The 14883-nt window shown below is 42.8% G+C and overlaps 1 protein-coding gene across 2 annotated transcripts; it reads left to right on the top strand.

Moving 5' to 3' along the window:
• Positions 1–631: 631 nt before the first annotated feature.
• On the top strand, positions 632–12959 carry LOC112265795 (zinc transporter ZIP4-like). Of its 2 annotated transcripts, none has more exons than XM_042295184.1 (12): positions 632–1019; positions 1738–2034; positions 2240–2429; positions 3513–3745; positions 4475–4646; positions 5460–5632; positions 6477–6659; positions 8460–8555; positions 9646–9709; positions 11146–11298; positions 11671–11858; positions 12216–12959. In XM_042295184.1, exons 1-12 carry the CDS (start codon positions 810–812, stop codon positions 12342–12344), a joined length of 2088 nt encoding a protein of 695 aa, XP_042151118.1. In that variant the 5' UTR covers positions 632–809; the 3' UTR covers positions 12345–12959. The 2 variants fall into 2 exon arrangements, with proteins under 2 accessions (XP_042151118.1, XP_042151117.1); XM_042295183.1 differs by having other exon boundaries at positions 633–1019; positions 2237–2429.
• The last annotated feature ends 1924 nt before the right edge of the window (positions 12960–14883 follow it).

The following is a 14883-nucleotide window of genomic DNA, read 5'->3' as shown; positions in this document are numbered from 1 at the left end:
GAAAAAGTATTGGCCCTAAATATGAAACCCAATCATCCAGTCACACGGTCAGTGCATATGTTGAATGATGTCCATGGAAAGTACGTTTAGTCCACAGAATGATTATACATGGAGAATGGGGCCTCTGAATTAATTCATCAGTCAACGTCCTTGACTATGTTGGCTGTTTCAAAAAATATATCAATCAATTAATGTATCAGTATACACATTTCTACAGAACCTTTTTGTAAAAAATGTATTTGTTTTTACGCTGTTGGTAATGGTTTGTGTTTACATCATGTTTATTAATTTTCCCAATACACAATCTTTTAGTAAATGGGAATGTTAGCTAATAGATTAGATTTCTTCACCACTGGAGAGATAGCAGGCAGAAAAAAATTCCCATAAAGGGTCATCAGTGTATTGGTCACCATTGAGGATATAAGTCAATCACTTGGCAGTTGGCACAAATATTTTACCTGTATTCTTAGCAACATGTCTTATTGACATAACTCTTGCCATTATGTCAACTGATGCTGAGTGTACATTGACGACAGGTGATTTTGGACCTGTACCCCATATTCAGGTGAACTGCAATGGTTTCCTATTTATGGACTGGTAGCGAAGCGCAACTCGCCTCTGGACCAATCAAAGGCGAGCTAACAGGTCAAGGAAATCTGTAACTTAGCTGATTATAGATAGCTGTTTGGTGAACTTAAAACCGTGTGTGGACTGCATATGCGCCACTCGGAATCATCTCTTTCTATAAACTCACTGTTTTTGCACTTTTATTTTATTTTTTTAAAGAGGATTTATATTTTAATAGAACAATGGAAACTATATATAGGTATTTTCCCGTTATTCTCCTATGTCTGAGTTTGAACCTATTCAGCTATGCGTGGGGTTCACCTGTGGATGTGTATGGGAAAGTGGTGGAGCTCGTGTCGCCAGGAGAGGAATACCTGGATGAAATGTCAGTTCGCTCCTTTTTCAAACTGTTGGAGAAGCGTGTGCAGTGCCCTGGTGTGTCGTGTGAAAAGGTAACTTTTTTCTTACACTCGCTTCAACTTGGTTTTAGGAAAGGTCGAGGTCCAATCTGCACCTGTTACTGTGCCGTGCGCTACACACAATGGAATACAGCGCTGTACATTTGTCATAGTGCTTTTTCAGACCTAGCTTGTCTAAATCTGTATTATTCTATTTTTAAACAGCAGTAAACAACATGTTCTGCTAATGCAACAATGGCTTGAGATCTTACTCCTACGTGGTCATGATGCTGGAGAATCAGGAAGAAATCTCTGCACACTTCCAGTGAGATGCACATTTATTTTAATAGATCCGGAGCTTTCGGTCAGTCGACCTTCATCGAGCTCAGCCTCTTTTTAAAAGAAATGTGCATCTGACTTGAAGTGTGTCAAGACCTTTTCTTTTTTTTTTCTGTTTCTCCAGTTGAGCATTTAGCCTCCAGCACCACTAATCGGTTCTGGACTTCTGGTAGACTCTACAGAAGAATCTGTTAGATAATAGGCCAAGTCACTGTATGTCCTGACTCAAAAAGCCCGAGAATAGCTGTTAAAGATCAGAACATTTGATTTTTATGTCTCGCATTCACCCAACCTAAACTCCTTTAGCTTTGTGGTCATAATTACTGACTTTACAAGACCCTATGTTGGTTTTCTCTCATAAATTAGGCATATATTTGTACTGGGTAGATAAATAATCTACATGAAACACTGAAGCCACCCTGCTTCTTTCTAGTGCCTCTCTGTGCAGTCAGTAGACCAGCTGGTGGGTAACTTCACCAGCACTGGTGGTCTCCTTCACCAGGAGGGTTTCTTCAGAGTAGCGGCAGGATGCTGCCTGTACCTCAGCTCTCCCTCAGAGGCCTGCTCTGCCGTGAGGGCAGGGAGGTGGGGGGATGAGACGGACAACTTCATCCATGAGATCACAGGCTATGACCATGGGGATGGACACGGAGACATGGAGAGCAGTGGGATAGAGACACTGCTCCATAACTTGAAGAAGCACTACAAGCCCGATCAGCAGTACGACCAGGTTGGTGCTGCTGTGTTAATAAGAAGGGCAACACATTTTATATACTGTACCTTCTAAGGTTGTGCAATAGAAACCCAACGAACTACCGTTAGCAACAGTGACCTGTTTTCTAACAAACTCATTTGAGTAGATTTGTTCCAACAAAATATTTATATTCTATTCTAACGGTGTATGTCTGTCCCTCGTTATGGTGGTCATTTAGCAGTGTCTTACTGGTCAAGACATTATGGAGGAGATGAATGAGGGTGTCCCACACAACATGGATGTGATGTTTGGATACATAGTTTACCATGCTTTGCAAGGTGACTGCATGACTGCCAGAGCACTGCCTGAAGAGGACTACTTTCTGGATTTCATATTCAACTCCTTCGGTTCTGACAACATTACCATACATGGTACAGTAAGAAACAACTATTCCTATTGGTACGAAATGTCCGTGCTGTAATATTGCCTCATGACAAACTACTATCGCTATTTAGTATGAATCATTTTCCTCGCACTGTTTAGTTTTATTACACTGTAATGTCATGCTCCTGGCTGGACTGTAACATCAACCCACTCATTAATCCATCTTGTGCAATACGTAGTTCATCATTCATTTACCATGATGCTATTAATCGTATCCTCAAACCCTATGTTAATGTTACCCTCAAACCCTATGCTATAACCCCATGGAGCCTGGATAATGAGTTTATATTGCTGTTCCTCAATGGCCTAATATACTCTACCAGCATATTACTGTCCCTCAATGGTCTGCTAATATACTCTACCAGCATATTACTGTTCCCCAATGGCCTGCTAATATACTCTACCAGCATATTACTATCCCTCAATGGTCTGCTAATATACTCTACCAGCATATTACTGTTCCCCAATGGCCTGCTAATATACTCTACCAGCATATTACTATCCCTCAATGGTCTGCTAATATACTCTACCAGCATATTACTGTTCCCCAATGGCCTGCTAATATACTCTACCAGCATATTACTATCCCTCAATGGTCTGCTAATATACTCTACCAGCATATTACTGTTCCCCAATGGCCTGCTAATATACTCTACCAGCATATTACTGTTCCCCAATGGCCTGCTAATATACTCTACCAGCATATTACTGTTCCTCAATGGCCTGCTAATATACTCTACCAGCATATTACTGTTCTCAATGGCCTGCTAATATACTCTACCAGCATATTACTGTTCCTCAATGGCCTGCTAATATACTCTACCAGCATATTACTGTTCCTCAATGGCCTGCTAATATACTCTACCAGCATATTACTGTTCCTCAATGGCCTGCTAATATACTCTACCAGCATATTACTGTTCCTCAATGGCCTGCTAATATACTCTACCAGCATATTACTGTTCCCCAATGGCCTGCTAATATGCTCTACCAGCATATTACTGTTCCTCATTGGCCTACTAATATACTCTACCACCAACTAACCACATCATTGTGATTAATCTCTGTAGAGCTGGAAGGTCTTATGAAGAGCCTGCAACTGGGTGGAATCCATGAAGAGGATCACGATCATAGAGATCAAGAGGGACACAACGATGACCATGGTCACGATGACCACGTTGACCATGACCATAGTGACCACAGTACTGTTAGCAGGGGTCGGGGGGGTCGAAGTGGAGGTGATGCCTTCAGGACGAGTCATGAGGAGGGGTACCATCAAAGGAACATCAGCAGCTGGGAACTGGTAATTGTTATTCTCAACCACCATGGTGCTTTGTCTGTAATTAGGTCAAGGCCATTGCTCCAATCTCCTGAAGGGGCTTAACGACGCACACACACACACACACACACACACACACACACACACACACACACAGGCTCCTTCACTCTGACTAATTATCAGACTGCTAAACCCCTGGTGTCCGCTGCATCTCCAATGAGCCTCAGATGTGCAGTAGATTACCTGAGCTATTGGCAGCTGTAGGATTCTCCCCATGGTAATGTCTATATTAGAGGAATCTGAATGAGAAGGAACACTGCTGAGGGATAATAACATGAATTCCCAATGACATCTTACTGTCAGTTAATCAGTTAGCGACAAGGAGTGTCAATTCAAAGAATAGACCAATGGGCTTTGGTCAAAAGTTGTGCACTGCAAAGGGAATAGTGATCCATGTGTTTCAGCCCTGTTTCCTCCACGTGGACGTGTTTCAGCCCTGTTTCCTCCACGTGGACGTGTTTCAGCCCTGTTTCCTCCACGTGGACGTGTTTCAGCCCTGTTTCCTCCACGTGGACGCGTTTCAGCCCTGTTTCCTCCACGTGGACGCGTTTCAGCCCTGTTTCCTCCACGTGGACGCGTTTCAGCCCTGTTTCCTCCACGTGGACGCGTTTCAGCCCTGTTTCCTCCACGTGGACGTGTTTCAGCCCTGTTTCCTCCACGTGGACGTGTTTCAGCCATGTTTCCTCCACGTAGACGTGTTTCAGCCCGGAGGAGCTGATAAAGATCCATGGGCTGAATGGATCTAGCCTGTCCAGGTCTGACGTGGCCCGGCTCAGCCCAGCCCTGGTCCAGCAGCTCCTCAGTGGTGCCTGCAACAGCATCTCTCCCCCCACTGGACCATTAGACCAGCTCAGCACCACAGAGAGTGAGTGAACTGCTACAGTCCGAGCCACTGTGATTCTGCATTGTGTGCTCTTGTGATTGATCTATTGATTGCTACAGTACACTCTATATTCAACACTCATTCCTTTCCTTTTGATACAGAAAGTCCCATTCCTGCCTGTTAATTTTTTTAATGATAAAGGAATTATAGAGAGACTATGCAGAAATACATTTCTAGAGCCTATTGCATTCGGTAGGACTAGAGCCTATTGCATTCGGTAGGTCTAGAGCCTATTGCATTCGGTAGGGCTAGAGCCTATTGCATTCGGTAGGGCTAGAGCCTATTGCATTCGGTAGGGCTAGAGCCTATTGCATTCGGTAGGGCTAGAGCCTATTGCATTCGGTAGGGCGAGAGCCTATTGCATTCGGTAGGACGAGAGCCTATTGCGTTCGGTAGGACGAGAGCCTATTGCGTTCGGTAGGACGAGAGCCTATTGCGTTCGGTAGGACGAGAGCCTATTGCGTTCGGTAGGACGAGAGCCTATTATGCGTTCGGTAGGACGAGAGCCTATTGCGTTCGGTAGGACGAGAGCCTATTGCGTTCGGTAGGACGAGAGCCTATTGCGTTCGGTAGGACGAGAGCCTATTGCGTTCGGTAGGACGAGAGCCTATTGCGTTCGGTAGGACGAGAGCCTATTGCGTTCGGTAGGACGAGAGCCTATTTCAAGCATAATCACACAATGTTTACTGTATTATCTAACAGACCTTTTGTGGCTTGACTGACTGACTGATTGGCTTGAGTCTGGCACTGTTATTATATTTGTAACCCCTTAATGTTAATTCTCTCTCCCCACAGAGTTTGTGTATGCCTCCATAGCCAATCTGCTGATCTGTCTGGCCGCCCTGGTTGGCGTTATGGTGCTGCTGTGTACATCCTGCAGCAGTGTCTTCCAGCTCGTCATCCAGTTCTGTGTCAGCCTGGCCGTTGGCTCCCTCACTGGGGACGCCCTGTTGCACCTCCTGCCTATGGTGAGAACCACAGTACCATATCCACATCACTGAGCCCAGCTGATTCAAACTGAGCTGCACTGTACTGGCCTGGTTATGCATCCATCATAGTTGCTGGAATGTCCAATGTGAAAAGAAAACCACTTATCTAGCCAGCCAGACCTCTTCCTCAACACTTCATTAAAGTGTTGTGGTTAATGTCAGTGCGACCCAATGATCAGCCAGATGTCTGAGAGACCATGATAAGTCAGAGCAACACATATAGTAGTCCCATCTGATGCTTCCTAGCCTTATTTCCCCCAGGGTAGAAGTCTGAAGGGGATACTTCCTGCTGCTGCAGCTCAATCCATTTAGATCCATCATGTCAACATCGCAGGGCGAAGTATTAGCAGGCTGTCACACTGTGTCATCACATACAGTGTCAAATAATAACGATGTGAGGAACAAGAACGACACCTTCAGATCGGGCAAATGGAGAAATGGCCCCTTGTTCCTTCAGGGAACTTTAGGTTATTACAAAGCCAATGATAAGAGCAACATAAAAATGTGTCCCAATGGTCCGACATGACTTCCTATCTTCCTCTCCTTCACAACCACTTATTTAGAGGACTTGATTGGTTAAAGCAATATGGTGGATAGGTACTGGTCTCCACTCTAGACTTTCATCTGTCAGTAGTGAGTGAAGGAGGTCATTTCAGACTAATGGACCCTGCACAGGTTGATTGCATCGCCAGTATTTGGTCTTGTGTAGTGTATTACACTTCACTTGAACCTGCCTTCATAAGAGCTACGCAACACTGTCATTGCACTGTCATAGCACTGACTGTCAGACTGGGTTGTGACTGTGTTTCCTCTGTTTGTTCAGTTCCTAGGCCTCCATGTTCACAGTGAAGGAACAGATCACAGTCACTCAGAGGAGGTTCCAGACTACATCTGTAAGATACTGGTGATGATGGCTGGCATCTACTGCTTCTATCTCATGGAGACTATCTTCTCCATCATCACCACTCATAAGGACAGCCATCACCATTCCCTGCATCACCATGGGGTAAGTAGTGTCTATCATCTGGGCTGTGTTCAGTAGGGCACGATGTAGCAAAATGTATTGTAACAGGAAACAAAAATATGGGTTCTTATTGGACACGACCAGGTGGTACCTCCCCATTTCAGACGGTTTCTAAACCTTATCTCCTTACTGAACACCTCCGTTCTGTCAGCTTACTGGTTCGGTGGATCCATGGTGAAAAGAACTCCCACACACGCACACTTGTAATACACCTTTTAATAAAGTGCAATGTTTCGGTCAAAGATATTTCAGGTCTTTCTGGTTCCAAAATGTGAGAATTGTTAGCTATCACCCGTAGATACATTTGAAGTCTGAAGTCTACATACACCTTAGCCAAATACATTTAAGCTCAGTTCTTCACCATTTCTGACATTTTATCCTGGTAAAAATTCCCTGTCTTATGTCAGTTAGGATCACCACTTTATTTTAAGAATGTGAAATGTCAGAATAATAGTAGAGAGAATGATTTATCACATTTATCACATTCCCAGTGGGTCAGAAGTTTACATGCACTCAATTAGTATTTGGTAGCATTGCCTTTAAATTGTTTAACTTGGGTCAAATGTTTCGGGTAGCCTTCCACAAGCTTTCCACAATAAGTTGGGTGAATTTTGGCCCATTCCTCCTGACAGAGCTGGTGTAACTGAATGAGATTTGTAGGCCTCCTTGCTCACACATGCTTTTTCAGTTCTGCCCACAAATGATCTATAGTATTGAGGTCAGGGCTTTGTTATGGCCACTCCAATACCTTGACTTTGTTGTCCTTAAGCCATTTTGCCACAACCATTTTGAAGCATACTTTGGAAGTATGCTTTCATTGTCCATTTGGAAGACCCATTTGCGACCAAGCTTTAACTTCCTGACTGATGTCTTGAGATGTTGCTTCAATATATCTACATCATTTTCCTTGTTAATGTGAAGTGCACCAGTCCCTCCTGCTGCAAAGCACCCCCACAACATGATGCTGCCACCCCCGTACTTCACGGTTGGGATGGTGTTCTTCGGCTTGCAAGCCTCCCCCTTTTTCCTCCAAACATAGCGATGGTCATTATGGCCAAACAGTTCTATTTTTGTTTCATCAGACCAGTGGACATTTCTCCAAAAAGTACGATCTTTGTCCACATGTGCAGTTGCAAACCGTAGTCTGGCTTTCTTGTGGCGGTTTTGGAGCGGTATGACTGCTGCGTGGTCCCATGGTGTTTATACTTGCGTACTATTGTTTGTAGAGATGAGCGTGGTACGTTCAGGCATTTGGAAATTGCTCCCAATGATGAACCAGACTTGTGGTGGTCTACAATTTGTTCTCTGAGGTCTTGGCTGATTTCTTTTGATTTTTCCATGATGTCAAGCAAAGAGGCACTGAGTTTGAAGGTAGGCCATTAAATACATCCACTGGTACACCTCCAATTGACTAAAATGATGTCAGTTAGCCTATCAGAAGCTTCTAAAACCATGACATAATTTTCTGGAATTTTCCAAGCTGTTTAAAGGCACAGTCAACTTAGTGTATGTAAACTTCTGACCCACTGGAATTGTGATACAATGAATTATATGTGAAATAATCTGTCTGTAAACAGTTGTTGAAAAATTACTTGTCATGCACAAAGTAGATGTCCTAAACAACTTGCCAAAACTATAGTTTGTTAACAAGACATTTGTGGAGTGTTTGAAAAACGAGTTTTAATGACCCTAAGCGTATGTGAACTTCCGACTTCAACTATACATGTTCTTTGTTGTGATGTTCCGGGCCCAGACAGATACATTGTGCCATTGTGTTTCCAGGAGGAGTCTGAGCCCCATCACTGTGACCATGGTAAAGTCCTGGAGATGTACCTGCAGGAGAAAAATAACAAGCAGTCCATCTCACAGACAGACCTGGTAGGTTCTGTACCACTTATTAACAGGCTGACCTGGTAGGTTCTGTACTACCTATTAACAGACTGACCTGGTAGGTTCTGTACCACCTATTCCCAGACTGACCTGGTAGGTTCTGTACCACCTATTCCCAGACTGACCTGGTAGGTTATGTACCACGTATTCACAGACTGACCTGGTAGGTTCTGTACCACCTATTCACAGACTGACCTGGTAGGTTCTGTACCACCTATTCACAGACTGACCTGGTAGGTTCTGTACCACCTATTCACAGACTGACCTGGTAGGTTCTGTACCACTTATTAACAGACTGACCTGGTAGGTTCTGTACCACTTATTAACAGACTGACCTGGTAGGTTCTGTACCACCTATTCACAGACTGACCTGGTAGGTTCTGTACCACCTATTCACAGACTGACCTGGTAGGTTCTGTACCACCTATTCACAGACTGACCTGGTAGGTTCTGTACCACCTATTCACAGACTGACCTGGTAGGTTCTGTACCACTTATTCACAGACTGACCTGGTAGGTTCTGTACCACCTATTCACAGACTGACCTGGTAGGTTCTGTACCACTTATTCACAGACTGACCTGGTAGGTTCTGTACCACCTATTCACAGACTGACCTGGTAGGTTCTGTACCACCTATTCACAGACTGACCTGGTAGGTTCTGTACCACTTATTCACAGACTGACCTGGTAGGTTCTGTACCACTTATTCACAGACTGACCTGGTAGGTTCTGTACCACTTATTCACAGACTGACCTGGTAGGTTCTGTACCACCTATTCACAGACTGACCTGGTAGGTTCTGTACCACCTATTCACAGACTGACCTGGTAGGTTCTGTACCACCTATTCACAGACACACCTGTGATGTTCTAAACCCTCTATCTGCTCTCTTGGAGATCTGAGTCAGAGGTCTATGACTGAACAGCCAGTATCCTAGTAAAGCTGTGTTTGTACCTGACACAGTATGTAGTCTCAAGTCTTTACTATCCGTGTCTCTGAACACCTTGTCCTCCACTAACTTGTTCACGCCTGCTGTAATTCCGATGTTATACTTCTGTAAAATTCTGATCCTAAAAGGTTGAAAGTGAGCACAGTGAGGACACAGAGAAAGCCTTTCCAGAACAAAACCAGCTCTCAAGAGGTAAGATAGACAACCCAGGTCATCATACAACCTGTAAGGAAGAGATTAAATATAGGTCAGGGTCTGACAGTCAAGGGCGTTCACTGGAAAGCTGATATACTGTGAACTTACTGTGTGAGTCAAGTCTAGTCAATGATTACACACATTTAGTGTGACAAAGAGTAATGTGCACCAAAGAGCTTTGTTCACTTACATGAGGAACAGCAATACAGGGATTCATTACTGCAGGGGTACAACATTTTAGCTGCAGATGCACCCAAAAACACCCGGTCATATCATTGTAAATGATAATATCAACAGTGACAACAATTTATTTATCTGACATGATTAAAATGAGACATCATCCTTTATGTAATCTTTATAAACAATTCAAGCACAATATTCAATGGTTTAGTTGTAGTCACTCTACAGTATGTATAACTGCTAGCTTGCCAGTTCCTACCAGTGTAAAAATACTTTAAAGTACTACTTAAGTAGTTTTTTGGGGTATCTCTACTTTACTTTACTATTTATATTTTTGCCAACTTTTAATTCACTACATTCCTAAAGAAAATAATGTACTTTTGACTTTTTTTTCCCCCCTGACACCTAAAAGTGCTCGTTACATTTTGACAAAAAAAATGGTCCATTTGACGCACTTAGTAAGAGAACATCCATGGTCATCCCTACTGCCTCTGATCTGGTGGACTCACTAAACACAAATGTTTTGTTTGTAAATAATATGTGAGTGTTGGAGTATGCCTGTGGCTATAAGTACATATAAAACACATTAATTATGCCATCCGGTTTGCTTAATATGAAGAATTTGAAATGATTTATACTTTTACTTTTCATACTTAAGTATATTTGAGCAATGACATTTACTTTTGATACTGAAGTATATTTAAAACCAAATACTTTGACTTTTACTCAAGTAGTATTTTACTGGGAGACTTTCACTTTGACTTGAGTCATTTTCTATGAAGGAATCTTTACTTTTACTCAAGTATGACAATTTAGTACTTTTTCCACCACTGGTTCCTACAGATGTAGGATCTTAATTTAATCTGCCTGTTCTTGCAGGAAATGCAAACATTAAGTAAATTTAAGGTTTAAAAAGACTTCTAAAGTTAGTAATTTCCCCTTTAAAATGTCAGACTTGATTTGTCCTAACTAACAATGTATCAACCCCTACAAAAATGTCCATTAATTATAATCCACACAATAATTAATATTTCCTGTTGCTACAGGATACTTTTCCTGCTGTGAGAAACTGGTCAAATTAAGATCCTACATCTGTATTCTGTATTCCAGCCTAATGACATTGGCTAATCAATAATGCTGTCATTGTGATATATGAATTTAGACACATGATTAAAAATAGCCAAATTTGACTTTAGTTCTTTAGACGACTGAACTTTTCTCTGAGTTTCCCTTCTGTCTCTCCCCTCCACTAGAACAGCGTCTGCTACCCTACATGGTTACCATAGGGGACGGGATACATAACTTTGCCGATGGCCTGGCTATCGGAGCGGCCTTTTCTGTTTCCTGGAATTCCGGCCTTGCCACGTCTTTGGCTGTGTTCTGTCATGAGTTGCCTCACGAACTGGGTGAGTGTAGACTGATGCCTCTAGTTGGTCATGTTGAAAGAGGTTTTTAGGGAATGAGACCCAGCCACATTAGTACTTCAGATGTTTATTTTATATCTGTGTGTGTGTGTGTGTGTGTGTGTGTGTGTGTGTGTGTGTGTGTGTGTGTGTGTGTGTGTGTGTGTGTGTAAAATGGTGTTTGATTTCTGGACAATATTTTTTCATTTCAAACGTCAAGTGTTAGACTGGATGAGTAGTAGTGGTAGATGATTAGCCACATCTTCTCTCTCCATACAGATTCCTATTCACACAATCCCTCCAATGGCATCAACCTAAGACCTACATTTTTATCACTGACGTCCCTTTTAAACCTCTCCGTCCTACATCTCCCAGGTGATTTTGCAATCCTGCTGCACAGTGGGTTGTCAGTGAAGAAGGCCTTGATGCTGAATGTGGGCAGTGCCCTCACATCCTTCATCGGACTCTACATCGCCCTCACCGTCTCTACTGACCTGGCCACCAAGCAGTGGATCGCGGCCATCACCTCTGGTCTCTTCCTGTATGTGGGTCTGGCTGATATGGTTAGTACACTAGGTTTACCACATTCTCAAACAGGCTGTGAGGAATCACTTCTTTGGGTTTCTCTTCAAATGAGAGTCTATTGCACAAATTGTTCAAATGACCCTTCGCTAAGCCCTGCCTTCTTGGTTACTGTTGCAACTTCAGACAACATTTTCCCCTGGAAGCCCAATTATGACTTGGGCCTTAAGTGTCTCCTGGCTATGTCACCTGACCAGGAAGAGCTCTGACCCCTAGTTATGGCACGGTTGCTCCTATGTCTTTCATCAATGCCCTAATGCCTATCTTTCTCTGTTAATATGCTATATTTGGGCAAGGAGTTAAATGCAGTGGATTGTCTTGCTTCTTTCTCCTCCCAGCTCCCCACCATGATCCATGCGGACAACCGTAGGCCCTGGCTCATGTTCCTGCTCCAGAACTTAGGACTGCTGTCTGGCTGGGGCATCCTGCTGCTCCTCTCTCTGTATGAGGAAAAGATTGGCTTCTAGAGCCTCCTAGTCCTCACACTGTACAGTACAATGCAATGGATTTGTATACAATTACAAATGACACTGTATGTAAACTATGCTATATTTGACCTGTTTTGATATATTTAATTGAACACGCTTGATCATTCTATATGATGGAAGATTTCCATCATATGACTTTCTAGATGATATATGCGATTTATAGTCTTGTTCTGTTGTATCTACCACATAGAAGTGTAGTCTGCTGGTGTTCAGTCTGAACCTGCTGTTGGTGCTAATGTTACTGTTGGAAAGGATTTCATCTGTATGCGATTTAGTTCAAACTGTAATTTATACCACCAATATTTATAATGGGACTCACAGTTCCTCAGCCTACTGCCTCTGTATTTGCCACTTCTTTTGTATAACCACATACCATAACAGTGTGACTGTGCAGGGAAGTAGGCAGATTCTGTTTTAATTTGTGATCGTGTGTAGTTAGCGGTAATGCAGAGGTTGACAGTGTATGTATACATGTGAGAATGTGACATGTTTAGATCTGTCTAACTTTGTCATATGTGTATTTTTACTTACAGTATGTGCCACCAATCCCACAAACCCCCCAAAAAGTAATAAAATACGCAAAGAAAATAATAATTCTGATACATGTTGTTTCTGTATAGCTTTCCTTGTTTAGCACATACATTGAGCACAAAGCCATATGATGCTTTTCAGCTGCAGTATTTTTCCCATTCTGTCCAGTCTACCACTCAAGAAGAATTCCCTTTAAATGGATACAGGAAATAACGTCCTCTAGATACTTGGTTATCTGACATGATTAGGTACGTCGGCAGTTTCACTGTTCAGAGTCCACACTTTCGAAGACAGACCGTTCAGATCCATGGATCGCAACTTCAGATAAATCAGAGGTGGACCCTCATTTTTTAAAATCTTTTACAGTAGACCACCAGTCAGCATGGTGATTTACTGTAGTTTGTCTGATTACCAAGAGAGGGGTTATAAAGAAGGGTTGGTACAGCAAAGTATATCAGCAGAGATGACAGGCATTGTGGATTCCATTTGATAAAATGGTCATAGTAACAGTCAGAGCAAGGGAGTGGAGGAGCTATATGTCAAGGCTGTATGCCTCCCAAATGGCACCCTATTGCCTAATTTGGTGCACTACTTGTAACCAGAGTCCTGGTCAAAAGTAGTGCACTATATAGGGAATAGGGTGCCATTTGGGAGGCACACATAGAGTTTCTGGTCCATACAGTATGAGCAAGGGCAATAGGGGCGTGGCCCCGCATACAGAACACTCCACACAGGTATGACCGTAAGTCCAAGGGAGTGGATAAGACGGCTGATTTAGCAGCCTTACGATAAATATTTAGAATAATATCTATGCACACCAGAGCTACAGATAAGATTAGAGGTTTATTTCGCTCATCTTTGTTTTTAAATAAAATGGTTAAGTTAATCAAAAATACTAATAATATAAGATGCATGTGTTTGTTTAGAAACATCGCCACATTATGTCAGTGGCCTAGAGAGAGAGAGAGAGATCCCAGCTGTTTAGGCTTCTTCATCTTAAACTACTATAATGATCCCTTAAGGTTTGACTGTCTCAGCTTCGGTCCTGTTGTCTCTTAGTTCCTGTCCTGTTTTCTCTTAGATTTCTCTTAGTTACTTTCCTGTTTTCTCTTAGTTCCTTTCCTGTTTTCTCTTAGTTCCTGTCCTGTTTTCTCTTAGTTCCCGTCCTGATTTCTCTTAGCTTCTGTCCTGTTTTCTCTTAGTTCCTGTCCTGTTTTCTCGTAGTTCCTGTCCTGTTTTCTGTTAGATTTCTGTCCTGTTTTCTCTTAGTTCCTGTCCTGTTTTCTCTTAGTTCCTGTCCTGTTTTCTCTTAGTCCTGTTTTCTCATAGTTCCTGTCCTGTTTTCTCCTAGGTTCTGTCCTGTTGTCTTTTAGTTCCTGTCCTGTTTTCTGTTAGATTTCTGTCCTGTTTTCTCTTAGTTCCTGTCCTGTTTTCTCCTAGGTTCTGTCCTGTTTTCTCTTAGTTCCTGTCCTGTTTTCTCTTAGTTCCTGTCCTGTTTTCTCCTAGGTTCTGTCCTGTTTTCTCCTAGGTTCTGTCCTGTTTTCTCTTAGTTCCTGTCCTGTTTTCTCTGTCCTGTTTTCTCATAGTTCCTGTCCTGTTTTCTCCTAGGTTCTGTCCTGTTTTCTCCTAGGTTCTGTCCTGTTTTCTCTTAGTTCCTGTCCTGTTTTCTCTCAGTCCTGTTTTCTCATAGTTCCTGTCCTGTTTTCTCCTAGGTTCTGTCCTGTTGTCTCTTAGTTCCTGTCCTGTTTTCTCCTAGGTTTTGCCCTGTTTTCTCTTAGTTCCTGTCCTGTTTTCTCTTAGCTCCTGTCCTCTTTTCTCTTAGCTCCTGTCCTGTTTTCTCTTAGCTCCTGTCCTCTTTTCTCTTAGTTCCTGTCCTGTTTTCTCTTAGCTCCTGTCCTGTTTTCTCTTAGCTCCTGTCCTCTTTTCTCTTAGCTCCTGTCCTCTTTTCTCTTAGTTCCTGTCCTGTTTTCTCTTAGCTCCTGTCCTC

Source organism: Oncorhynchus tshawytscha, linkage group LG13 (assembly GCF_018296145.1).
Source record: "Oncorhynchus tshawytscha isolate Ot180627B linkage group LG13, Otsh_v2.0, whole genome shotgun sequence".
In the NCBI taxonomy this organism is placed as follows: domain Eukaryota; kingdom Metazoa; phylum Chordata; class Actinopteri; order Salmoniformes; family Salmonidae; genus Oncorhynchus; species Oncorhynchus tshawytscha.
Note: the sequence above shows the minus strand (reverse complement) of the source record. Positions and strands in the feature narration are given on the sequence as shown.